Raw genomic sequence first — 25,929 nt, forward strand, 5'->3', positions numbered from 1 at the left:
TCAATGTTGAAGAGAACAGTCAATGTTTCAGACCAAGATCCTTCATGAGGACTGGGAAAATAAAGATGAGGAGTCAGAGTAAGAGACTGGGGAAAGGGGAGGAAGACCCACAAAGTGACAAGTAAAACAGGGAAGGGGAGGGAAAAGAGCTAGGAAGTTGATTGGTGAAAGGGATACAGGGTTGGAGAAGGGGGAATCAAGAAGGAAAAGGGAGAGTGAGCCAATACAGTCCCCTGTGGGGCTGCAGTGCTGGTTATAACCTTGTCTGACACACAGCTCTGAAGCCACACATTCTGTGCTCTACCAGATTGTCCACGACCCAAGATACAAATAAAGTGCCATCCTGTACTGAAAGGAGCTTTCCCCCAGCAATGAGGGCTATATGGTATTGGTGGCACTTGAAAAATCAAAAAACATGATCCTCACAGTGCTGTCCTGCTTATCCAAATGGGAGTAGGAGCTGTTCAGCAGGTAGGTGGTATCATTGTCAACTCCAAAGAACTCCTGATTGGCAAACTGCAAGGGATTGAGGGCTGATCCGACCAGGGGTCGGAGGTGAACCAGGACCAGCTTCTACATGATGTATGTGGTCACAGCCACTGGATGGTAGTCATTCAAGACTTTTGCTTGGACCTTCTTGGGTACTGGAACCACACATAATGTTTTCCTCACAGTTGAGATCCTTTCCAGGCTGAGACTCAGATTCAAGATGTGTTGAAGAACTCCATCCAGCTGCTCAGCACACTCCTTCAGGACCTTGAGGTTCACACCATCCAGTCCCCACGCTTTGCCATGTCTGAATTTCCCTAGCGCCCTTCTCACCTGCTCAGTAGTAAAGATGAGTCCATGATGACTGGGGATTTGGTGGAAGGTGAGATCTGGGAAAGGTTAAGATCAGGGTGATAGTAATTGGTAATGTGGAGGTGTGGATGGTAGGTGCAAGGAGGGGATGTTGACTGTGGTAGTCTGTGTTGTTCATCCACACGATGAACTGGGGGGGGGGGGAGGAGGAGGGGATGTGTTGGTGCTGAGGGAGCATTGGGTACTTTGGCGCCTGGGCTGGCATGTTGAGGGTGGTGTGATCAGCCCATTCACAGCTACATTCTGGGTCTCTACAGCTTAGCTGATGTCCCTTCACATCTCCGATGTGCTACTCTGCCCAAACTTTTCTCCAGCTCCTTCCTGTATTCCTCTTATTAATATGCATCTATTCCACCTTGGCTCTATTCTTTCAATGCCTAAAAGGGAAAGTTTAATACTGAGTGAACACATATTGGATCAGTTACTCATTACATAAATTTCTTGATTATAAATCCTAATTAAAATAAAAATCAGGGCAGAGGCATAGTTTGTAAAAGATCCAATATCACATATTGCAATAACATTCAAGGTCGAGCGAACAGCCTGTTTCAGTAAAGCCTCGCTGTAGTAGAGATTCCAGGCTGTTTCACCCTGACCTCGGCAGCACCCGTCCGTTCCCTTTTCCGTCCCATCAGGCCTTGCATCGCACGGGGCTTGGATGCAGGTAAGTCCCGGGATCGGGTGCGGCCTACCTTGAAGAGAGCGGAACCGGCCTCAGCCTCGGTGCCCACTGTCACCGTCTTCTCGCCGTGGTAACCGCGGAGCCCGTGCGCACCCCAGGCCCTCGTTTTGCCCAACAGCCTGGCCACCCGCTGCATTCCGACCCGCTCCTTCCTAGCTGCCGGCACTGCAAACAACGGAGTCCCTCCTCTGCTCCTCCTTCACTGGTGGATCCGGCGTAGGCCCGTCCCCTAAAGACAAGGCTCCCGCCCTGCTGCTGAGCTGATCCCCTGCCCATCGACAAGGTCACAAACTTCTTGTGACCTTAATACCCTTCCCCTCACCATAACCAGGGATTCTCCTGTCTGGTGCCAAGCAAATCCCCTTTCTCTTGTCCTTTCTACCCCTCTCTGCAGGGACCCACCCGTCCAGAGCTTCGCAGATCCCCTTCCTAAAGGGGCACACCAACAACATCCCTAACTTCTTCACACCCCTCCCACCCACATTTCTCCCTCTAAAAGGATTCTTCCGTCTCGGTGCTGAATAAACTGCTGTGGAAGAGACTAGCTGTATGCCTGATGTTGTAGTGTGTGAAGGAAGAGAAAGGGTGCTCAAAATGCTGAAAAACCTAAAGGTGCGTAAGTCACCCGGACCAGAGGAACGGCACCCCAGGGTTCTGAAAGAGGTAGCATTAGAGATTGTGGTGGCATGAAAATGATCTTTCAAAAATCATTGGACTCTGGCATGTTGCCAGAGGACTGGAAAATTGCAAATGTTACTCCACTCTTTAAGAAAGGAGGAAGGCAGCAGAAAAGACATTATAGACCATTTAGCCTGGCCTCAGTGGTGGGAAGATGTTAGAGTCAATTGTTAAGGATGAGGTGATGGAGTACTTGGTGACACAGGACAAGATAGTACAAAGTCAGCATGGTTTCCTTCATGGAAAATCCTGCCTGGCACAGCAGTTAGAATCCTTGAGAATACAAGAAGAATAGATAAAGGTGATGCAGTAGATGTTGTGTAATTAGACTTTCAGAAGGCCTTTGACAAAGTACTACACATGAGGTTGCTTACCAAGTTAAGAGCCCATGATATCACAGGAAATTTATTGGAAATGGTTAGAACATTGGCTGATTGGTAGGAGGCAGCAAGTGGGAATAAAGGGATCCTTTTCTGGTTGGCTACCAGTGACTAATGGTGTTCTGCAGGGGTTAGTGTTGGGACCATTTCTGTTTATGCTATATATATATATACACACACACATATATATATGATGGAAAAGATGACGTTGCCAAGTTTACAGATGATAGATGATATAAAGATTGGTGGAGGGGCAGGTAGTGTTGAGGAAATAGGTAGGATGCAGAAGGACTTAGAATGGGCAAGAAACTGGCAAATGAAATACAATGTTGGAATATACACAGTCATGCACTTTGGTAGTAGAAATAACTGTGTGGACTACTTTCTAAACAGGGAGAAAATACAAGAAACTGAGATGCAGAGGGACTTGGGAGACCTTGTGCAGAATACCCTGAAGGGTAACTTGCAGGTTGAGTCGGTGGTGAGGAAGGCAAATGCCATGTTAGCATTTATTTCAAGAGGTCTAGAGTACAAGAGCAAGGATGTGATGCTGAGGCTTTATAAGGCACTTACCGTTAGTATTGTGAACAGTTTTGGGCCTTTCATCCAAGTGGTTTTATAAGAGGAAATAGTGATGAGCAATAAATAGTCTTCCCACATTTCAAAGAATGTATTATTACATATTTTTATAAGCTAAATGGATTAAAGAATCATGGATGTCTTTTTAGAGAAGAAAGGAATGCAGTGGAATACAATACATACTGGTGGGATGTCCTCAACCATACAGGAAATACAGAATAAAACAGCAATGGATATTACTACAGTATCCTGCCACTGTGAAGTTGATAAGCTTTAAATATTAAACATTAAAATATTTATATATTAAACATTAATTAAAACATTTAAATATTAAACATTAAAATAATGCTAATGACAAAACTAAGAAGGTAACTTGAAATCAATGAAGTACACTGATGAAATTTCTTATAGCTTATTATTGACTACAGGAAATTTCTATGAGCCAGCCCTCACCAGGGGATCAGAGGTGGAGAGAGTCAGCAACTTTAAATTCCTCAGTGTTATCATTTCAGAGAATCTGTCCTGGGCCCCGCACTGAGTAACATTACGATGAAAGCCAATCAGCATCTCTACTTTCTTAGAAGTTTGCAAAGATTCAGCATAATCACAGCAAGAGGCGGAGAGGGAAGAGATAAAAGGAGCTCGAAGAGAAGCTAATAAAAAACACAAAATGCTGGCAGAACTCAGCAGGCCAGACAGCATCTATGGGAGGAAGTAATAATGACGTTTCGGGTCGAAACCCTTCATCAGGAGGGTTGAAGGGTTTCGGCTCGGAGAGAAGCTGTTTTTTTTTAACTGATCAGGGCAAAGAGGATAGACTGCACAGGCGCGTGACGTAGCGCGCCAGAGGTTTAAAAAGAAAGACACCATATACAGCGGCCATTGTTGGACTGGACTGAGGCAGAGTGGGACAGCGTTGGCTCAATCAGGCTTTGGTGAGAACAGGCAGAGCCAAAGTTTGAACGGAGCACGACTGCGCAAGCACGTGAAAGTCAGCCTCTGTGATCAGTGGGGGAATTTGAAAAGTGAGCAGAGGCTGAGTACGAGCTTCAGTCTAGGTGAGGTAAGGCCGGGAAAACTACTTAAACTAATCTAATTAGCTTAGGAGTAGGTAATGGAGGCAGTAGTTAGGGCAGTTGAGTGCTCCGTTTGCAGTATGTGGGAAGTCAGGGCGAGCACTGTTGTCCCTGATGACTACACCTGCAAAAGGTGCATCCAGCTGCAGCTCCTGACAAACTGTGTTCCGGAACTGGAGCTGGAGCTGGATGAACTTCGGATCATTCGAGAGGCAGAGGCAAAAATAGACAGGAGTTTCAGGGAGATAGTCAGCCCTAGGAGTCAGGAGACGGGTAGTTGGGTGACTGTCAGGAGAGGGAAGGGGAATAGATAGTAAGAGCAGAGCATCCCTGTGGCCATTCCCAACAACAATAAGTATACTGTTTTGGATACTGTTGGTGGGGATGACCTACCAGGGACAAATTGCAGTGGTTGTGTCTCTTGACACCGAGACTGGACCCTCAGCTCAGAAGGGAAGGAGGGAATAGAGGAGAGCAGTAGTGACAGAGTACTTGATAGTTAGGGGGACAGATAGGAGGTTCTGTGGAAGAGATCAAGAATCCCGGATGGTCTGTTGCCTCCCTGGTGCCAGGGTCCGCAATATCTCGGATCGAGTTCTCAGTATTCTCAAGAGGGAGGGTGAGCAGCCGGATGTCATGGTCCATGTAGGGACCAATGACATGGGTAGGAAGAGTGAGGAGGTCCTGAAAGGTGAGTTTAGGGAGCTAGGTGCCAAGTTAAAGGACAGGACCTCCAGGATAGCAATCTCAGGATTGCTTCCAGTGCCACGTGCAGGCGGGTTTAGAAATAGTAAGATAGTGCAGATCAACACGTGGCTGAAGACATGGTGCAGGAAGGAGGGCTTCAGATTTATAGATAATTGGGCAGTTTTCCAACGAAGGTGGGACCTGTTCCGGCAGGACAGTTTACATTTAAACTAGAGGGGGACAAGTATTCTTGCAGGTAGGTTTGCTAGAGAGGCTCCAGCAGATTTAAACGAGATATGAGGTGGGAGGGGAACCAGAGTATAGGAACAGATGAATGGGAGAAGGAAGAAAAAGAAGACAGTAAAGTTATTGGTACTGTTAGAGATAAACAGAGAGGAAGAGGTGGAGAATTTCTTAAATGCATTTATTTTAATGCTGGGAGCATTGTAAGAAAGGTGGATGAGTTTAGAGCATGGATTGATAACTGGAAATATGATGTTGTAGCTATTAGTGAAACATGGTTGCAGGAGGGATGTGATTGGCAACTAAATATTCCTGGATTTCAGTGCTTCAGGTGTGATAGAATTGGAGGGACAAGAGGGGGAGGTGGTGCATTGCTTGTCAGAGAAAATATTACAGTGGTGCTCTGGCAGGATAGATTAGAGGGCTCATCTAGGGGGGCTATTTGGGTGGAATTGAGGAATGGGAAAGGTATAGTAATGCTTATAGGGGTTTATTATAGACCACCTAATGGTGAGTGAGAATTGGAGGAGGAAATTTGCAAGGAGATAGCAGATCGTAGTAAGCACAGGGTTGTGATTGTGGGAGATTTTAATTTTCCACACATAGACTGGGAAGCCCATTCTATAAAAAGACTGGATGGTTTGGAGTTTGTAAAATGTGTGCAGGATATTTTTTGCAGCAACACATAGAGGTACCAACTAGAGAAGGGGCAGTGTTATATCTCCTGTTAGGGAATGAGATAGGTCAGGTGACGGAGGTATGTGTTGGGGAGCAATTCGGTTCCAGTGATCACAATGCCATTAGTTTCAATATAATTGTGGAGAAGGATAGGACTGGACCCAGGATTGAGAATTTTTATTGGAGAAAGGCTAACTTTGAGGAGATGCGAAAGGATTTAGAAGGAGTGGATTGAGACAATTTGTTTTATGGGAAGGATGTAATAGAGAAATGAAGGTCATTTAAAGGAGAAATTTTGAGTGTACAAAATCTTGATGTTCCTGTTAGGTTGAAAGGAAAGGTTAAGAGTTTGAGAGAACCTTGGTTTCAAGAGATATTGGAAACTTGGTTTGGAAAAAGAGAGAGAGCTACAATAAATATAGGCAGCATGGAGTAAATGAGGTGCTCGAGGAATATAAAGTATGTAAGAATAATCTTAGGAAAGAAATTAGAAAAGCTAAAAGATATGAGGTTGCTTTGGCAAGTAAGGTGAAAGTAAATCCAAAGGATTTCTACGGCTATATTAATAGAAACATAGAAAATAGGTGCAGGAGTAGGCCATCCGGCCCTTCGAGCCTGCACTGTCATTCAGTATGATCATGGCTGATCATCCAGCTCAGAACCCTGTACCTGCTTTCTCTCCATACCCCCTGATCCCTTTAGCCACAAGGGCCATATCTAACTTCCTCTTAAATATAGCCAATGAACCGGCCTCAACTGTTTCCTGTGGCAGAGAATTCCACAGATTCACCACTCTCTGTGTCAAGAAGTTTTTCCTCATCTCGGTCCTAAAAGGCTTCCCCTTTATCCTTAAACTGTGACCCCTCATTCTGGACTTCCCCAACATCAGAAACAATCTTCCTGCATCTAGCCTGTCTAATCCCTTTAGAATTTTATATGTTTCAATAAGATCCCCCCTCAATCTTCTAAATTCCAGTGAGTATAAGCCTAATCGATCCAGATTTTCTTCATATGAAAGTCCTTCCATCCCAGGAATCAATCTGGTGAACCTTCTCTGTGCTCCCTCTATGGCAAGAATGTCTTTCCTCAGATTAGGGGACCAAAACTGCACACAATATTAGGTGCGGTCTCACCAAGGCCTTGTACAACTGCAGTAGAATCTCCCTGCTCCTGTACTCAAATCCTTTTGCTATGAATGCCAACATACCATTTGCCTTTTTCACCGCCTGCTGTACCTGCATGCCCAACTTCAATGACTGGTGTACAATGACACCCAGGTCTCATTGCATCTCCCCTTTTCCTAATCGGCCACCTTTCAGGTAATAATCTGTTTTCCTGTTCTTGCAACCAAAGTGGATAACCTCACATTTATCCACATTAAATTGCATCTGCCATGAATTTGCCCACTCACCTAACCTATCCAAGTCACCCTGCATCCTCTTAGCATCCTCCTCACAACTAACAACACCGCCCAGCTTCGTGTCATCTGCAAACTTGGAGATGCTGTATTTAATTCCCTCATCGAAATCATTATTATATATTGTAAACAACTGGGGTCCCAGCACTGAGTCTACCCCACTAGTCACTGCCTGCCATTCTGAAAAGGTCCCGTTTACTCCCACTCTTTGCTTCCTGTCTGCCAACCAATTCTCTATCCACATCAATACCTTACCCCCAATACCGTGTGCTTTAAGTTTGCACGCTAATCTCCTGTGTGGGACCTTGTCAAAAGCCTTTTGAAAATCTAAGTATACCACATCCATTGGCCCTCCCCTATCCACTCTACTAGTTACATCTTTAAAAAATTCTATAAGATTCGTCAGACATGATTTTCCTTCCACAAATCTATGCTGACTTTGTCTGATGATTTCACCTCTTTCCAAATGTGCTGTTATCACATCTTTGATAACCAACTCTAGCATTTTCCCCACCACCGATGTCAGACTAACTGGTCTATAATTCCCCGGTTTCTCTCTCCCTCCTTTTTTAAAAAGTGGGGGTTCATTAGCCACCCTCTAATCCTCAGGAACTAGTAAATAATAGCAAAAGGATAGTGATGGATAAAATTGGTCCCTTAGAGAATCAGAGTGGACAGCTACGTGTGGAGCCAAAAGAGATGGGGGAGATTTTGAACAATTTATTTTCTTTGGTATTCACTAAGGAGAAGGATATTGAGTTGTCTAAGGTAAGGGAAACAAGTAGGGAAGTTATGGAAACTATGGTGATTAAAGAGGAGGAAGTACTGGCGCTTTTAAGGAATATAAAAGTGGATAAATCCCCGGGTCCAGACAGGATATTCCCCAGGACCTTGAGGGAGGTTAGTGTAGGAATAGCAGCTGCTCTGACAGAAATATTTCAAATGTCATTCGAAATGGGAATGGTGCCGGAGGCTTGGTGTATTGCTCATGAGGTTCCATTGTTTAAAATGGGTTCTAAGAGTAAACCTAGCAATTATAGGCCTGTCAGTTTGACGTCAGTGGTGGGTAAATTAATGGAAAGTATTCTTAGAGATGGTATATATAATTATCTGGATAGACAGGATCTGATTAGGAACAGTCAACATGGATTTGTGCGTGGAAGGTCATGTTTGACAAATCTTATTGAATTTTTTGAAGAGGTTATGAGGAAAGTTGATGAGGTTAAAGCAGTGGATGTTGTCTACATGGACATCAGTAAGGTCTTTGACAAGGTTCCGCACGGAAGGTTCAATCGTTAGATATTAATATTGAAGTAGTAAAATGGATTCAACAGTGACTGGATGGGAGATGCCAGAGAGTCGTGGTGGATACTGTCAGGTTGGAGGCCAGTGACTAGTGGTGTACCTCAGGGATGTGTACTGGGTCCAGTGTTGTTTGTCATATACATTAATGATGAGGATGATGGGGTGGTAAATTGGATTAGTAAGTATGCAGATGAAACCAAGGTAGGTGGCGTTGTGAATAAAGAAATAGGTTTTCAAAGCTTATGGAGAGATTTAGGCCAGTTAGAAGAGTGGGCTGAACGATGGCAGATGGTGTTTAATGCTGCTAAGTGGGAGGTGCTACATTTTGGTAGGAATAATCCAAATAGGACATACATGGTAAATGGTAGGGCATTGCAGAATGCAGAGGAACAGAGTGATCTAGGAATAATGGTGCGTAGTTCCCTTAAGGTGGGATCTGATGTGGATAAGGTGGTGAAGAAAGCTTTTGGTATGCTGGCCTTTATAAATCAGAGCATTGAGTATAGGAGTTGGGATGTAATGTTAAAATGGTAGTAGGCATTGGTAAGGCCGAATTTGGAGTATTGTGTACAGTTCTGGTCACTGAATTATAGGAAAGATGTCAACAAAATAGAGAGAGTACAGAGAAGATTTACTAGAATGTTACCTGGGTTTCAGCACCTAAATTACAGGGAACGGTTGAGCAAGTTAGGTCTTTATTCTTTGGAGCGTAGAAGGTTGGGGGGGAGGGCTTGATAGAGGTATTTAAAATTATGAGGGGGTTAGATAGAGTTGACGTGGATAGGCTTTTTCCATTGAGAGTAGGGGAGATTCAAACAAGAGGACATGAGTTGAAATTTAGGGGGCAAAACTTTAAGGGTAACATGAGGGGAAATTTCTTTACTCAGAGAGGTAGCTGTGTGGAACGAGCTTCCAGTAGAAGTGGTAGAGGCATGTTCGGTATTGTCATTTAAAGTAAAATTGGATGGGTATATGGACAGGTAAGGAATGGAAGGTTATGGGCTGAGTGCATGTCAGTGGGACTAGGTGAGAGTTAGCATTCGGCATGGACTATTAGGACTGAAATGATCTGTTACTGTGCTGTAGTTGTTATATGGTTATATGTAAACGTCTGATAAACTTCTATAGATGTGCTGTAGAGAGTTCATTGACTGGTTGCACCATAACCTAGTATGAAAACACTATGGAAAAGCCTACAAAAAAAATCCATCACAGGTATAGCTCTCCCCACCATTGAGCACATCCACATGGTGTGCTTTCACAGGAGAGCAGCATTCATCAAGGATCCCCACCACAAAGCCATGCTCTATTCTCTCTGCTGCCATAAGGAAGGAGGTACAGGAGCCTTAAGTCCCACACTATCTTTGTGTGCAGTTTTTCATTTATTCTATTGTGTTTCTGTGTATTTACTACAAATGACTGTAAGAAAATTAATCTCAGGGTTGTATACATATATGTACTTGGATACTAAATTTACTTTGTATTTTGTAGCAGGGCTCAATTCCTGCTGCTGTGTGTAAGGAGTTTGTATGTTCTCCTTGTGACTATGTAGGTTTCCCTGGCTACACCAGTTTCCTCCCACATTCGAAAGAGGTACGGGCTATTGTGGGCATGCTGTGTTGACAAAGGAAGCATGGGATACTTGCAAGCTGCCCCCAGCACATCCTTGGACTGTGTTAATCATTGATGCAAAACAATGCATTTCACTGAATGTTTCACTGCACATGAATAAAATGCTAATCTGTATCTTACATTCACGGTCTTCAACAGTTTGGAACACAAAATAGCCGATGTTGGAATGATTAAAAGTCTCAATAATATTACACTATTGTAAACAGAAATTATAGATGATTTTTATTTACAGAATTTACAAGATGGATTTGTCTATACAATAGCATTGTAACACTCCTTCCAAACAAACAAGATGCTGAAATGACATGAGCTAGTGATTCACTAAGTGATCACATACCTATTTGCAACCCAGTGAAGAGCAAGCAGAGCAGTAAATTACAGATGTGGATCATTAGGTTGTGTCACTGACCAAACTGTTTAACCAAGGACAAGGTAAATGTAAAAGCCCAGTTCTGCATAAGAGCATAACAATAGGATTTGCATAATTCTGTTCATTTTCTGCTTTTGAAGTTACAACCTGGTGCTATTCAAAACAGTGCCCAATTAACAATCTTCATTCACCAGAGATTTCCTGTGGTCCAGAAACTCACTTTGTCCAGAGACTACTGTCAGAAGTTCAAGACAAAGTGGTCAAGGTTCAGGAATCATTTGTCTCACTGTAATAGGATGAAATCCACAAGTTACTATCTCTCAATGTACTTTACTTATAACCGTAACTGGAGATTGAACTATGGCACAAATTGTTGGATATGTTTCTTCCTAACCTCTGAACTTTTGATAGTCTCTTTCAGATGTTTACACATTGCAACCTGGAGCACAGCTGGGTCAGCTAACCAGTTCACCGTTTCATTCATTCTAAAGACCTTTTTATCTGATTTTCTCCAATATTTAAGTAATCAAAAATATCAAAGCCACCTGAGCATAATATTAAATAATAACTCAAATAGAAAAAAGTAAAAGAAAAAAAGTAAATTAAGTGTGATTATGTCCCATATTAAAAGATGATATAATAGCACAGTTTTATGATGGTATTTAAAAGAACATATTTAATACAATTTTATAGAAATGCATCTCAGAAAGGAATTTAAAAAAAAGTCAATCAACCAAAAGTAAAAATCTAGACTAAATGTGCAAATTCTTTCAAATGACAAAAACACAATGCAGGTAATTTCACAAAAAGAAACCTTGTCTCTCGTTATTGACATGTATGACATGCAAATAAATCTGTCCACCGCAACCTGAAACTTCACTCAATCACAGTAACTCTTCAAATTAACCTGACAATGAAGATGCTCATTCTTATTTGCACTTGCAATTGTTCATTTTGATAAGTTGTTTCAAAGGTGTGTCATCAGATAGCATCAATGTGGGAGCTGGACAAGGCACATTCTTCAAAGGACAAAAGGAGTGATGAAAACATTCCTATATCATCAGATATTCATAAAATTTGTACAATCCTCATTATTACAACAATGTTGGAAATGAGGAAAGACTCTTCAAAGTTATCATAGGGCAATTTTCTGACTTGCGTCCCAAATTGTTTAACAAACCTTTAGAATGAGACGTAATAATCAGGTACATTTGTAATTTTTTTTACACAAATGTACACAAAAGATTCTTTTTACACAAAAGAATCTGAAAATTCATTATACACTTTTATCTGACAGCCTAGATGTAAATGAATTAATTCAGTAATACAATTTTTCCTTTTGAATTACATTATCTAGTCATTGCTTTTCTTCGTATCTACATTTTTGGTTTGGCTTCCACTATTTATGCTCCAATATGATCACTTTCAACTCATCAAAATCTACAAAATATTCCATTCAATCCACACTTATTCAGGGAGTAAATACATTTGCAAAATATATGAGAAGCTGAATGACTGGATTCTGGTTCCCGTGTTTAAAAGTGATAATTTGATGCCATACATCTTCCACTGATTGGAAGTTCATACAATACACAGAAATGAGTAAGCACACATCTTGTATGCCCTTTCTCTAATAGAATTTACATTAATGTAAACGTAAATCAAGTTGCCAATGTTCAGTGTACATTATCTATTACAACAAGAGTTCATTACATTCAGTGAATGAAAGGTTCTTCAGTATTGTACACAGTTGCTTAGCTGCAGAATGAATTTACAATATATTTAAAGAAATAGTTAACTTCTATGAATAAAAACATTGTTACAATAAATTACCATGTAAAACCTTGATATATCTTTTCAAGAAAGGCTAATTTTCTGAGTTTTGTACAGTGGTTACCCAACAGTTTGTAACTACATTGGCAGCAGTATGGAAGTTCTGCAACCAGGCCTGTGCAGGCTCGTACATTGCATTACACCAATGTTGTGATTAAGACAAGAACATAATCACATTATTTTGTGATGTACCCGTACCAAATAACTCAGCAGCTTTACATATACCCTGCATTTAATCCTGTTCATCCACTTCTGTGAAGATGTCACTGAAGAAATATTCTGCCACACTTGTTGGCGGCACCCGCTCTGTGTCCTGTTCCATGGCACAGCAGGCTTCCTCTGCATACGATTCTGACTGCCAACTCTGTAGTGAGGAGTTACACATCACCTGTAAAGACGTGGACACAAGTAAGAATGTATGACACTTGAAAACCTGTTTTGAGGCAGCAGTACAATGCAAAGTCTTAAAAATATATAAATTACTAAATTAAATAAAAAGTCCCTCCCATCAGACAGAAGATACAAAAGCTGAAAGCAAATACCACCAGGCTCAAGGGCACTTGAGCTTCTATCCTACTGTTATCAGATTCATGAATGGACCTCTTGTATGATAGGATTGACTCGACCTCACAATCTATTTCATTATGATCTTGTATACTACTTATTGTCTGCCTGCACTTTCTCTATAGCTGTTACACTTTAATCTATATTTTATTATTTTATCTTAATGCACTGTGTAATGATCTGATCTGTATGAACAGTAAGCAATGACAACTTCTTGACTGTACATGTGATAATAATAAACCAATTCTAATCTGCACTGACTGTGGTATCCAAATAAAGAAATGAAGGATCCAGCTGCAAAGGTCAGGAGTATTCAAGCTTCGTTATCAATATTGAGGGAATGATGGTGTTGAACAGCAAGCTGTAATCAATAAACAGCAGCCTGACATGTCCTGTGGTTGTCTAGATGCTCTAAAGCATACAGTAGAGAGCCAGTGAGATTGTCCACTGTGAATCTGTTGCAGACATTACTACAAGCAGAATACAATAAACAATTCCCACTCAGTTTATTCTCTACTTCCACATCTGAATCAGTGCTCTCAGGTCCGGTATTTACAGCTGTGCATGGATAAAAGCTGGAAAACTCAGTGCAAGTGTAGCACCCTCACCGGGCTCATATGCAAACATGGCTCATCAACTAACAGCCATGCAACTCAGTGGTGAGAAGGCCACCTTTCATAAACAATATACATCTAGGTTTGGTACGATTTGTGGTTCAACCAAACTGGAATGATGTGATGTTCTGATTAAAGAAACTTTGATTTGTATGAGTACCATCTGCACACAGTTATCAGTAGCCCAGAAATGACAGATCATACACCAGCATAAAATTATAAAGAAAGTAAATTGACCAAATTTCCAACTTTAACAAACAATTACAGAAAAAAGGAAAAAAAATAAAAGGGCTCATTACAGTTAAATAAGTCCAACGTGTACAAGACGTTGCTCATACTGGAGTAGTTGGGGTGTAACGGGGGGGGGGGGGGGTCACACATTGGACCCACAGTCTATGTGAAAACACCCCCACATTCTGAATTCCCCTCAAAGGCCACCTCAAACAAACTGGCTATTTCTCAGGAGTATTAGCCTTTTCTCCTTGGAGCCATTCATTGGTACAAACAACTTCTTTCAATGGGGACTCTCCTAACATCATTCTGTAGATTTTCCCCATGCCCCACTCTGCAGCTCCCACCAAAAAGACCCCAAACCAGACTACTGTCCTTCAGGAAAACCTTCCCCACAACCCTCTAGGACCTTCTCTCACATTCCACAGTCCTGATTGGCTGACACACATAATAAAGTAGAACATGGCTCCTTATCTTTAGCTGAAGCCAAAGCACTTTCCAGTATGGCACACTGCTAATATAAGCTACCTCCTAGCATAGCAGTAGCAATCTTAACAAGGGCTTTACACAAGCATCTATTGCTCAACAACTTACAATGACCTGTAAAACAAAAGCTCAAGGATAACATGTCCCAAGGAGACTCCATATTGAATAGGGGGAGAAAGAGGTATGCGGGCACAGTTGGCATGTTATGCTCACCACAGTCCTGAGGAGACACCACATTGTGTGGAGGAACACACACAGTTTAAAAGAAGCGAGTGAGTACAGTCGGCACATTTTATGCACCACAGTTCCCGACGATGCATTGGAATGTGGATAATTACACACTTGGTAAGGTCCAATAAAAGTTAGGTTTAAGCAGGGTGGCCATTATGTGGAGCCGGGAGTTCAGGTTTGAGCTTATCGAGGCTTCGGTCTGGAGTTGTAGGCCATAGGATTCTTTTTAATGTTATTCATTCTTTCTTAACTATTGCACAAAAAAGCAATTGAGATATCAGACAAGATACCTGAGGCAGCCTTTCAGACCTGGTGTTACTTTAATTTAATTTTCTATTTTAAGTTTGATACACAACTTTCGATTAGGGCACATGGATAACAGAGCGACTATCTACCATCGCCAGATACAACTACAATACAGAGATCGCCCAAAAACAAACCTCCACAAAGATCTGCTGGCTGAATTACGCGACGTCAGCTTGCTGAGGGGAACGGGCCTACAATCCTCGGACTTGCCTGATGCTGGGAGCCGGAGATGGAGACGTTGAAAACGATGTGCAAGTTAGCAGAAGCGAGGTAAACGGGCAGGGGTCCCTGCCAGGCTCAAAGCAAACCCTAGCCGGCCGGCTCTCCCGTCCATTCTGCTCTCCAATGTCCGCTCCCTGGACAATAAAATGGACTACATCCAACTCCAACGTAATACTTGGCAGGAGTACAGAGTTTGCTCCGCATATGTCTTAACAGAGACATGGCTCACTGATGGGATTTCGGACACTGCCGTTCAGCTAGACGGGCTAGCTTTGTTTTGTTCGGACAGAGATGGAGCTGTCCCCTGTAAGGCTCGCGGTGCGGTGTCTGTGTTTAAATCGACACAGAATGGTGTGAGAACTCTGTGCTGGTTTCCAGACACCGCTCATCGTTAGTGGAGTTTGTGGCAGTTCGATGCAAACCATTTTATTTGCCATGGGAATTCACCTCTGTTCTTATATTCTGTGTCTACATTCCCCCCCCCCTCCCCAGCGCTAATGCTAAGGAGGCGCTCTGTGAACTGTACGGGGCTATTAGCGAACTGCAGTACGCACATCCTGATGGTGTTTATTGTCACCGGTGATTTTAACCACGCGAACCTTAAGTCAGTGTTCCCCAAATTCTATCAGTATGTGGACTTTGCAACGAGGGGGGAGAACGTGTTGGACCTGGTTTACACAAACATTCCTGACATGTACCGGGCAGAGCCCCGCCCCCACCTTGGATACTCAGACCACATCTCTGTTATGCTAATCCCAGCATACAGACCGCTCGTCAGGCGCTTCAGACCAGTTCAGAAGCAGGTGAAAACCTGGCCAGCAGGAGCCATCTCTGCTCTTCGACTGCTTTGAGAACACTGACTGGCACATGTTCAGGCAGGCTGCAACCGATGGCGACTCTACCAGCTTAGAGGAGTACACAGCATCAGTGACCAGCTACATCAGCAAGTGCATTGATGATGTTCCTCTGTCCAAGACCATCACTATATGTGCCAACCAGAAGCCATGGATGACCGCGGAGGCGCGTGCGCTGCTGAGGACCCATGGCTCCACCATCAGAGCAGGCAACAAGGCAGCTTTAACAACAGCAAGGGCCAGACTGTCCCGAGCCATCAGAGGGGCAAAGCGTGCACATGCCCAGCTAATCCACAGTTACTTTCAGGACAGCAGTGACTTATGGCGCATGTGGAAGGGCATCCAGGACATCACCAATTACAAGACATCACCTGACTATGCAGGTGATCCCTCCCTCCCAAATGCGCTGAATAACTTCTACACCTGGTTTAAGGCAGAAAATGACATGGTGGCGAGGAAGTCCACCCCTCCTACAAATGTCCAGGTGCTGTGTCTCTCCGTGGCTGATGTGAGAAGAACCCTGTGCAGGGTCAACCCACGGAAGGCTGCTGGACCAGACAACATCCCTGGTAGAGTGCTCAGAGGATGTGCAGACCAGCTAGCAGATGTTCTCACTGACATCTTCAACATCTCCCTGAGCAGCGCCACCATTCCAACGTGCTTCAAGGCCGTCACCATTGTCCCCGTGCTGGAGAAGTCTTCTGTGTCCTGTCTAAATGATTATCGTCCCATTGCACTTACATCCATCATCATGAAGTGTTTCAAGAGGCTCGTCAAGACCCTGCTGCACCCCTCACTGGACCCCCTGCAGTTTGCGTACCGTCCCAACCGTTCAACAGACGACGCCATTGCCACCACCCTCCACCTGGCCCTAACCCACCTGGACAAAAAAGACACATATGTTCGGATGCTGTTCAGACTTTAGTTCAGCATTCAACACAATCATCCCTCAGAAACTGATTGGAAAGCTGAGCCTATTGGGCCTGAACATCTCCCTCTGCAACTGGATCCTAGACTTCCTGACTGGGAGATCTCAGTCGTCCGGATCAGGAGCAGCATCTCCAACACCATCACACTGAGCATGGGGCTCCCCAGGGTTGTGTGCTCAGTCCACTGCTGTTCACTCTGCAGACCCACGACTGTGCTGCAACACACAGCTTGAACCATATCAAGTTCGCTGATGACACGACCGTGCTAGGTAAAGAGTACCCAATTAAATAAATAACGTAAAAATATTATACAGTCACCAAAGTGTTATAGGAAAATCATTTTGTTCATTATGGCTTCCCAAGGATACACAGTGATCAGGGAAGGGACTTTTGAGAGTCAGCTCATACATAGGTTACTGAGTTTGTTTGGAGTCGTAAAGCCGAGGACCATGCCCTATCATCCTCAGGATGATCTCCAGCCTGAAAGGTTCAACCAGACATGCCTGGAATCCTGAATATAAGCAAAAAGACAAATGGAGTCAGCAACACACACAAAATGCTGGTGGAACGCAGCAGGCCAGGCAGCATCTATACGACAAAGGGTCTCAGCCCAAAACATCGACAGTGCTTCTCCCTATAGATGCTGTCTGGCCTGTTGCGTTCCACCAGCATTTTGAGTGTGTTGTTTGAATTTCCAGCATCTGCAGATTTCCTCATATTTGCTTTTTAAATGGAGTCAGCATATTGGGTGTTTATGCCTTATGTAGTGGAGAGCAAGATGGCAAATGTGCCAGTATTCTGGGTGAAGTCAGAAGATGGGAATGGCTCTGTCAAAATTCTCTATCGAAAGCACCTTTTACACCTAGGGTAGGAGGTACGTGTTAACCCAGAGCCTGACATGGACTCTACACTTAGGAGCAGAACAGAAAGGCAATCAGTGGAAAGACCTGAAAATGACCTAACCACTGGATGCCACATGGACTCAGAGGATGCAGAAATGGGGTTGTTGTACATGTTGCCCAATACAAATTCACCAAGAATTGATGTATAGACTCCCGAATCTCCCACCCTGACAGAGATGTAGTGGTGGGAGGTGTGGGGGGGAAACCAGCAGAGGACAGGCAGACATGATGCTGGACAGTGAAGGAAAGCTGGGCTCCAATATAAGTGGGGATGAAGCTGAACTAAGTCAGGTAACTGGGAGACATGAGTAGCCAGAAGGCACAAGTGATGGACAGAGGGAAGCATCTCCCAGTAAACAGGAAAGATGTCAAGGAGTGCTTGAGGCTGAAGATGAGATAAGAAGGTCACAGAGAGTCAGGAAACCCCCATATAGGCTGGCATATGACGCACTGAGAAAACAGAGTATTGCGTCTATCCCCATAGCAAGATATGTTACTACTGTTTACAAATTAGTTGGGGGTCCTGAATCATGAAATTCCTTTGAATACTGTGTTATTAACAATGGTTTGATAAATTTCAAAGTCATGAGGACATGACTATTTTTGTTGAGGGGACAATGTAATACCCTGGTTAAGATCTTTACTGCTAATGTAGTAGGTTATTTAATTCAGCAGTTTTCTGTCCTGCTGATAGTTTTTGGGTTTTGGCTAAAGGTAAAGGGCTATGATGTTCAACTTAGGCATGTCATGTCAGCTAATCAGGATGGTGGAATCGGGAGAAGGTTTCAAAGAAAGCTGGGCGGAAGGAATTTTGTGACGGACACTAGTGGATTTCGGGGACTTTTTAGTGGAAGCTGGTGAGAGGAGAAGATCGGGAGAGACGGCCATAGGATTTGAAATGATGGGAAGACATGATTACAAGGAGTGTTTTGCAAGTCAAAAGAATCCAAGATGGAAAGTTCTACCACTTACCGGTAACAGTCACACCCAGCTTTTGAATGATACAAGCTCCAACACTGTGCATATTTAGACTGGTTTAATTGTAATGGACTCTTTTATTTGTTTTCTGTTCCTTTTAATAACTGGTTGATAAAGCTGAAATTAGTAAATACACTTTCTTTAAAATTGTATGCAGGGTACAATCTGTTATTTCTTGCCAATGGAAAACTGCATTTGGAAGTATATCCTGCTGAGATCCTCCAGCATTTTGTGTGTGTTGCTTGGATTTCCAGTATCTGCAGATTTTCTCTCGTTAGTATTTAAATAGCATTCATGAACAGTGTGCTCGAGGTCTGTGAGTAGGTCTGAGTGACATTGCTATTACAAAGGAAAAAGTGCTAGGCAAACTCAAAGGTAGATGAGTCAACTGGACTAGATGGACTACATCCCAGAGTCTGGAGGAACTCAGCAGGTCGGGCAGCATCCATTGAAACAAGCAGTCAAAGTTTCGGGCCAAGACCCTTCGTCAGGACTGAAGGAGGGGGCAGGGGCCCTATAAAGAAGGTGGGGGTAGGGGGGCCAGGTGAAAAACCAATCAGAGGAAAGATCAAGGGGTGGGGGAGGGGAAGCAGAGGGGATAGGCAGGAAAGGTGAAGAAGGAATGTAAGGGGAAAGCACTATGGGTAGTAGAAGAAGGCAGAATCCTGAGAAGTGATTGGTAACTGGAAAAGGAGGCAGAGTGAAAGTGGGATGGGGGAAGGGAGAGGGAGGGAATTACTGGAAGTTGGAGAATTTGATGTTGATACCAAGGGGCTGGAGACTACCCAGACGGTATATAAGGTGTTGCTCCTCCAACCTGAGTTTGGCCTCATCATGGCAGTAGAGGAGGCATGTATGGACAAATCTGAATGGGAATGTGAAGCAGAGTTGAAGTGGGTGGCAACCTGGAGATCCTGTCTGCTGTGGCAGACGGAGTGGAGGTGCTCGACGAAGCGGTCCCCCAATCTGAGTCAGGTCTCATCGATGTAGAGGAGGCTGCACTGGGAGCACCAGATGCAATAGATGACCCCAAAAGACTCACAAGTGAAGTGTTGCCTCACCTGGAAGGACTGTTTGGGGCCCTGAATGGTGGTAAGAGAGGAGGTGTAGGGACAGGTGTAGCACTTACGCTTGCAGGAATAAGTACCAGGTGGGATTTCTGTGGGGAGGGACGTGTGGACTAGGCAATCATGGAGGGAATGATCCCTGTGAAAAGCAGAGAGAGGTAGAGAGGGTATGCTTAGTGGTGGGGTGTTGTTGAAGGTGGCGTAAGTTGAAGAGAATAATATGCTGGATCCGGAGGCTGGTGAGGTGGTAGGTGAGGACAAGGGGAACTTGGTCCCTGTTGTAGAGTCGGGAGGATAGGGTGAGGGCCGAAGTGCAGAATATGGAGGCGATGCGGGTGAGGGCAACCAGTTTATACTTAGATATTCCTTTCAGCCGTGGTGTCGGCTACTTGTTTTCCATTTAGTCAAAAGCCCTGTATGGCGTAACGTTTATTGATTTCCTTTCCCTTAAAACCCTATTCACATTAATGTCTGTGAACTATCCACCTGCTTCAGTGTCTCTCTCCAAATATATTAACATCCAGTCTCTTCGGCTACCTCTTTCAGAACCCTGGCATGTACACCAGCTGGTCCAGGTGACTTATCTACCTTCAGACCTTTCAGTTTGCTAAGACCTTCTCCCTACCTTTGCACACTCATGACCCCTGACACCTGGATCTTTTCGCTATTCCACCATATGGCTGGTGTTTTCCACAGTGAAGACTGATACAAAATACTTATTCAGTTCGTTGCCATTTCTTTGTCCCCCATTACTATTTCTCCAGTATCATTTCTAGCAGTCCGATATCCACTCTTGTCTCTCTCTTGCACTGTACATATCTGAAGAAACTTCTGGTATCCTCTTTAATATTATTGGCTAGCTTACTTTTGTATTCCATCTTTACATTCTTTATGAGATTCTTAGTTGCCTTCTGTCAGTATTTAAAAGCTTCCCAATCTCCTAACTTCCCACTAATTTTTGCTCTATTATATGCCCTTTCTTTGGCTTTTACGTTGGCTTTGACTTCCCTTGTTAGCCACAGTTTGTTGTCTTGCCTTTAGAATGCTTCCTCTTTGGGATGTATATATCCTGTGTCTTCCAAATTGCATCCAGAAACCCCAGCCACTGCTGCTCTGCCGTCATCCCTGCCAGTGTTCTTTTCCAATCAATTCTGGCCAACTCCTCTCTCTTGCCTCTGTAATTCCCTTTACTCCACTGTAATACTGATATATATGACTTTAGCTTCTCCTTCTCAAATTTCAGGTGAATTCCATCATATTATGATCATTTTCCCCTAACAGTTCTGTTACCATAAGCTCACTAATCAATTCTGCTTCATTGCACAGCACCCAATGCAGAATAGTTGACCCTCTAGTGGGCTCAACAAAGAGCTACTCTAAACAGCCATCTTGTAGATGCTCTGGAAATTCCCACTCTTGGAATCCAGCATCAACCAGTTTTTCCCAACGTAACTGCATATTGAAATCCCCCATGACTATTTTAACATTGTCCTTTCGGCATACATTTGCCACCTCCCATTGTAACTTGTGGACCACATTCTTACTGCTGTTTGGGGAACTGTATATTACTCCTACGAGGGTTTTTACCCTTGCAGTTCCTTAGCTCTATCGACAAAGATCCAATGCCTTCCAACCCTTTGTCACCTGTTTCGAATGATTTGGTTTCACTTTTTACCAACACAGCCACGCTACCCACCCCTCTGCCTTCCTGCCCATCATTCTAATAAAATGTATATTCTTGGACATTAAGCTCCCAGTTATAATTTTCTTTCAGCCATGATTCAGTGATGCTTACAACATCAATCTTTAACTGTGATACAAGTTCATTGACATTTTTCTATATACTGCACGCATTCAAATATAATACCTTTAGTCCTGTATTCACCTTTTTCAATTTTGTCCACCTTTTACATTGCAACTCATCCTGTTAACTGCAATTTTGCCCTATCATCAGCCTCTCCTTGCTCAGAGTCTCAGTACACATTGCCTCTGTTTGTAAACCAACTACCTCATAGAACCATAGAACATTACAGCACAGAAACAGGCCTTTTGGCCCTTCTTTGCTGTGCCAAACCATTTTTCTGCCTAGTCCCACTGATCTGCACCTAGACCATATCCGTCCATACTCCTCTCATCCATGTACCTGTCAAAATTTTTCTTAAATGTTAAAAGTGAGCCTGCATTTACTACTTCATCTGGTAGCTCATTCTACACTCCCACCACTCTGTGTGAAGAAGCCCTTCCTAATGTTCCCTTTAAACTTTTCCCCCTTCACCCTTAACCCACGTCCTCTTTTTTTTCTCCCCTAGCCTCAGTGGAAAAAGCCTGCTTGCATTCACTCTATATATACCCATCATAATTTTATACACCACTATCAAATCTCCCCTCATTCTTCTATGCTCCAGGGAATAAAGTCCTAACCTATTCAACCTTTCTCTGTAACTCAGTTTCTCAAGTCCCAGCAACATCCTTGTAAACCTTCTCTGCACTCTTTCAACCTTATTAACATCCTTCCTGTAATTAGGTGACCACAACTGCACACAATACTCCAAATCTTCATCTTCAACAACGTCACTCCGGTTCCCATCCCCCCCCGCCAAATTAGTTTAAACCCACCGAACACTGCTAGCTAACCTGCCCAGAAGGGTATTGGACCCCCTCAGGTTCAGGTGTAACCTGTCCCTTTTGTATAGGTCATATCTTCCCCAGGAGAGATGCTCCTAATGATCCATAAATCTGAACCCCTGCCCCTCCTGCACTTTTTCAGCCACACATTCACCTGCTAAGTTATTCTGTTCTTACCTTCACTGGTGCATGGCACAGGCAGCAATCCAGAAATTATTACCCTGGACATCCTGTTTCTCAGCTTTCTACCTAGCTACCTAACATCTCTCTTCAGGGCCTCCTCACCTTGTCTCCCTATGTCATCGGTGTCAATATGTACCAAAACTTCTGGCTGCTCACCCCCCCACTTGAGAGTGCCACGGACTTGATCCAAGACATTCCTCATCTTGGCACCAGGGAGGCAACATACTATCCGCTTGCCTCTATTGCGCCCACAGAACCTCATCTGTTCCTCTAACTAAGGAATCTCCCACCAACACTGCAGTCCTAACCACCTCTCTGCTCTTCTGAGCCACAGCACCAGACTCAGTGCCAGAGACCCGATCACTGTGGCTCTCTCCTGGTAGATTATCCCCCTCAATAGTATCTAAAGTTATATACTTATCATTGAAGGGAACTGCAATGAGTGTACTCTGTTTTGCTGTGCATTTCCTCTCCTTCTCCTGACAGTCATCCATTACCTGTCTCTGCAACCCAGTTCCCTGTAGCTACGAGTTCAATCCGTATGAGTTGAAGATCATCGAGCTACAGCTCCAGTTCCGGAATAAATTCTCTCAAGAGCTGCAGCTCGGTGAACCTGATGCAGATGTGTTTATCTCCCACATCCCACACACAGTACAAAACACCGTCCCTGGAGCCATTCTCACTATACTATTCACTAACAGCCGAGGAATGAACAAATAAGAACAGAGAGAGCAACTTACAGGACAATCTAATTCACCCAAGCGTAATGTTACCTAGCCCTGATGAGCTAAAGCCACTTTAAAGGCCGGCACACTCCAAAAGAGTGGTTGCTCCACTTACACATGCTATTTTTATTGACACTTTCTAATGAATGCCTCTTGCAGATTGGTCGCTCCTCAACTCGGAGAAACTGCCTTTGAAATCTTGATCACCAACCTGATTTAAAAGTAGCTCTTCTTACGCAAGGCTGGTGTGCATTGTCCAACTAAGATAAAACTGGTTCAAAGCTCATATAAGTGGCTCTGCTTGTATAAGACACTGGTGAAGCCTAATTTGGAGTAATGTGTGCAGTTCACCTACAGGAAAGATGTAAAAATGGGTAAAAGAGTGCAGAGAACATTTATCTATGCTGTACTTTACAATCACTTGAACATTTTGATGATTTGCTTTTTTTAATTTCTTTGCCTGAATTTCTCAGGATCATGGAACACTGCATAAAATTCCATCTGCCATTTTGCAGCCCATTTTTTCCCACTGGTCCAAATCCCACCGTTAGCTCTGATAATCTCCCTATCTGTCCACTACACCCCCATTCTTAGTGTCTTCCACAAACTTTCTGATCTAGTTAACCACATTATCATCCAGATCATTAATACAGATGACAAACAACAAGGGACCCAGCACTGATCCCTGTGGCACACAAATGGACACAGGCCTCCAGTCAGAGAGAGAACCATCTACTATCATTCTCTGGCTTCTTCTAATGTTTAATCCACTCATTTTGAATGCCAAGTAACTGAACCGTCTTGACCAACCTTGTATGTGGAACCTTCTCAAAGGTCTTGCTAAAGTTCATGTAGACAACATCCACTACCTTTGCCTTCATCATCTTCCCTGGTAAGTTCCTCGAAAAACTCTATAAGATTGGTTAGACCCTCCTTATCCAAATACTCATATATCTGGTCCCTTAGAATACCTTCCAATAACTTTTCCACTCCTGATGTGGTTTATTTTTAGAGCCTTTCTTAAAAAGTGTAACATTAATTATCCTCTAATTCTCCGGTGCCTTACCTGTCACTCAGCATCTTTTAAATATCTTTGGTAGGGCCCTACAATTTCTGTACCTGCCTCCCACAGGGTCTAAGCCCTGGGGATTTACTACCCTAGCTGGCTCAAGACAGCTACTGGCTACTGTTATCTGAAAAGGCTCCATCACCTCAGTGCTGCTTTGCCTTCCTTCTAAATTCTCTGTATCCGTCTTCTGAGTAAATACAGATGCAAAAAGCCACTTATGATCTCCCCCTATCACTTTTGGCTCCACACATAGATTACCATTCTGTTCTTCCAGACGACCAGTTTTATCCTTTGCAATCCTTTTGTTCTTAATATCTCTATAGAATCTCTTGGGATTTGCTTTACCTTGTCTGCTAAGGCAAATTCATCCCTTCTTTTAGCCCTCCTGATTTATTTTCTTAAGTTTTCTCTTGCATTTCTTATACTGTACTCCATAAGTATCTCATTTGTTCCTGCTTTTTTGTCAAGCCAGTCTGTCCTAGCAGAAACAGCTGACGGATCCATTGTTAACTCCAGGGATCAACTGAAAAGGCTACGACAGTGAGCTTTGGCCATTGAGAGATCCGAAATTCCCAAGGAGCTATATAGGGGACATGGGACTGGAAAAAGACGATGCACAAGAAAGGGGAGATACACGTTGTATGTTCCTTCCATTATCATGGGAATCGTAAGATCACTCAGTAACAAGTTGGAAGAGCTAACAATGCTAGAGAGGGTGTTCCATGAGAGCCCTGTTATGTGCTACACTGAGACATGGCTGCACGGGGCTATTCCAGACTCTGATGTGAATCTAGATGGCAGACTGGAGTTGCAGTGAAACAGCAAGGAAGGAAGGAAGAGGCCTCGTGGTTTTTCTGAAGAACAGATGGTGCAACCCTGGGCACATTGCACTGAAGAAGTGTGCATGCAGCCTGGTCATTGAATTTTTAGCGTAAGACTCTGTCCATATTATTTGCCCACAGAGCTTTCTCATGCCATTGTCATCGGGGTCTACGTCCCTCCCTCAGCTAATGCATGACTGATGTGTGACGTCATTCACTTAGTCACTGTGAGACTAGAGATACTACACCCAAATGCCTTCTTAACTATAACAGGGGATTTCAACCACGTGAACTTGGACTTTGCCAACTTTCACATAGTTTGTAGACTATCAAGTCAGGGAAAATCTGGACCTGCTATATGCAAATATTCAGATCATAACCTGGAGCAGCTTCAGGTCTTGTACAAGCCTCTAGTCCAGCAGCAACCTGTGATCAAGATGTCTGTTATGAAATGGTCACAGGAAGCCAATGAGGCCCTGCAGGGCTGCTTTGAAGGGACTGACTGGGAGGTGCTCTGTAGTCCACATGGAGAGAACATTGATGCATTACAGGGTACATCAGCTTCTGTGTGGATTATACTGTTCCAAATAGGACTGTACGCTATTTCCCAAACAATAAACCTTGGATCATCAAAGACATCAAAGCCATTCTGAACAGGAAGAAAAGGGCAATCAGAGATGGAGATAGGGAGGAGATCAGGC

The 25,929-nt window shown here is 43.6% G+C and overlaps 2 protein-coding genes across 3 annotated transcripts in view; both read right to left on the minus strand.

Annotated features, from left to right (window-relative positions):
- Positions 1–1,770, minus strand: part of mccc2 (methylcrotonyl-CoA carboxylase subunit 2) — a 181,417-nt gene extending 179,647 nt beyond the window's left edge. The window contains exon 1 of one of the 2 annotated variants that reach the window (XM_059969286.1): positions 1,554–1,770. In XM_059969286.1, coding sequence (XP_059825269.1) covers positions 1,554–1,679 — 126 coding nt within the window. In that variant the 5' untranslated portion in view covers positions 1,680–1,770. The remainder of the gene's footprint in view (positions 1–1,553) is intronic. The other variant, XM_059969287.1, reaches the window with a different exon arrangement.
- An 8,648-nt stretch (positions 1,771–10,418) lies between these two features.
- LOC132393882 (transcription factor TFIIIB component B'' homolog) overlaps positions 10,419–25,929 on the minus strand; it is a 143,306-nt gene continuing 127,795 nt past the window's right edge. The window contains exon 31 of the mRNA XM_059969288.1: positions 10,419–12,809. Within this exon, the coding sequence (XP_059825271.1) occupies positions 12,654–12,809 (156 nt within the window). The 3' untranslated portion in view covers positions 10,419–12,653. The remainder of the gene's footprint in view (positions 12,810–25,929) is intronic.

This window comes from Hypanus sabinus, chromosome 5 (genome assembly GCF_030144855.1).
Source record: "Hypanus sabinus isolate sHypSab1 chromosome 5, sHypSab1.hap1, whole genome shotgun sequence".
Classification (NCBI taxonomy): domain Eukaryota; kingdom Metazoa; phylum Chordata; class Chondrichthyes; order Myliobatiformes; family Dasyatidae; genus Hypanus; species Hypanus sabinus.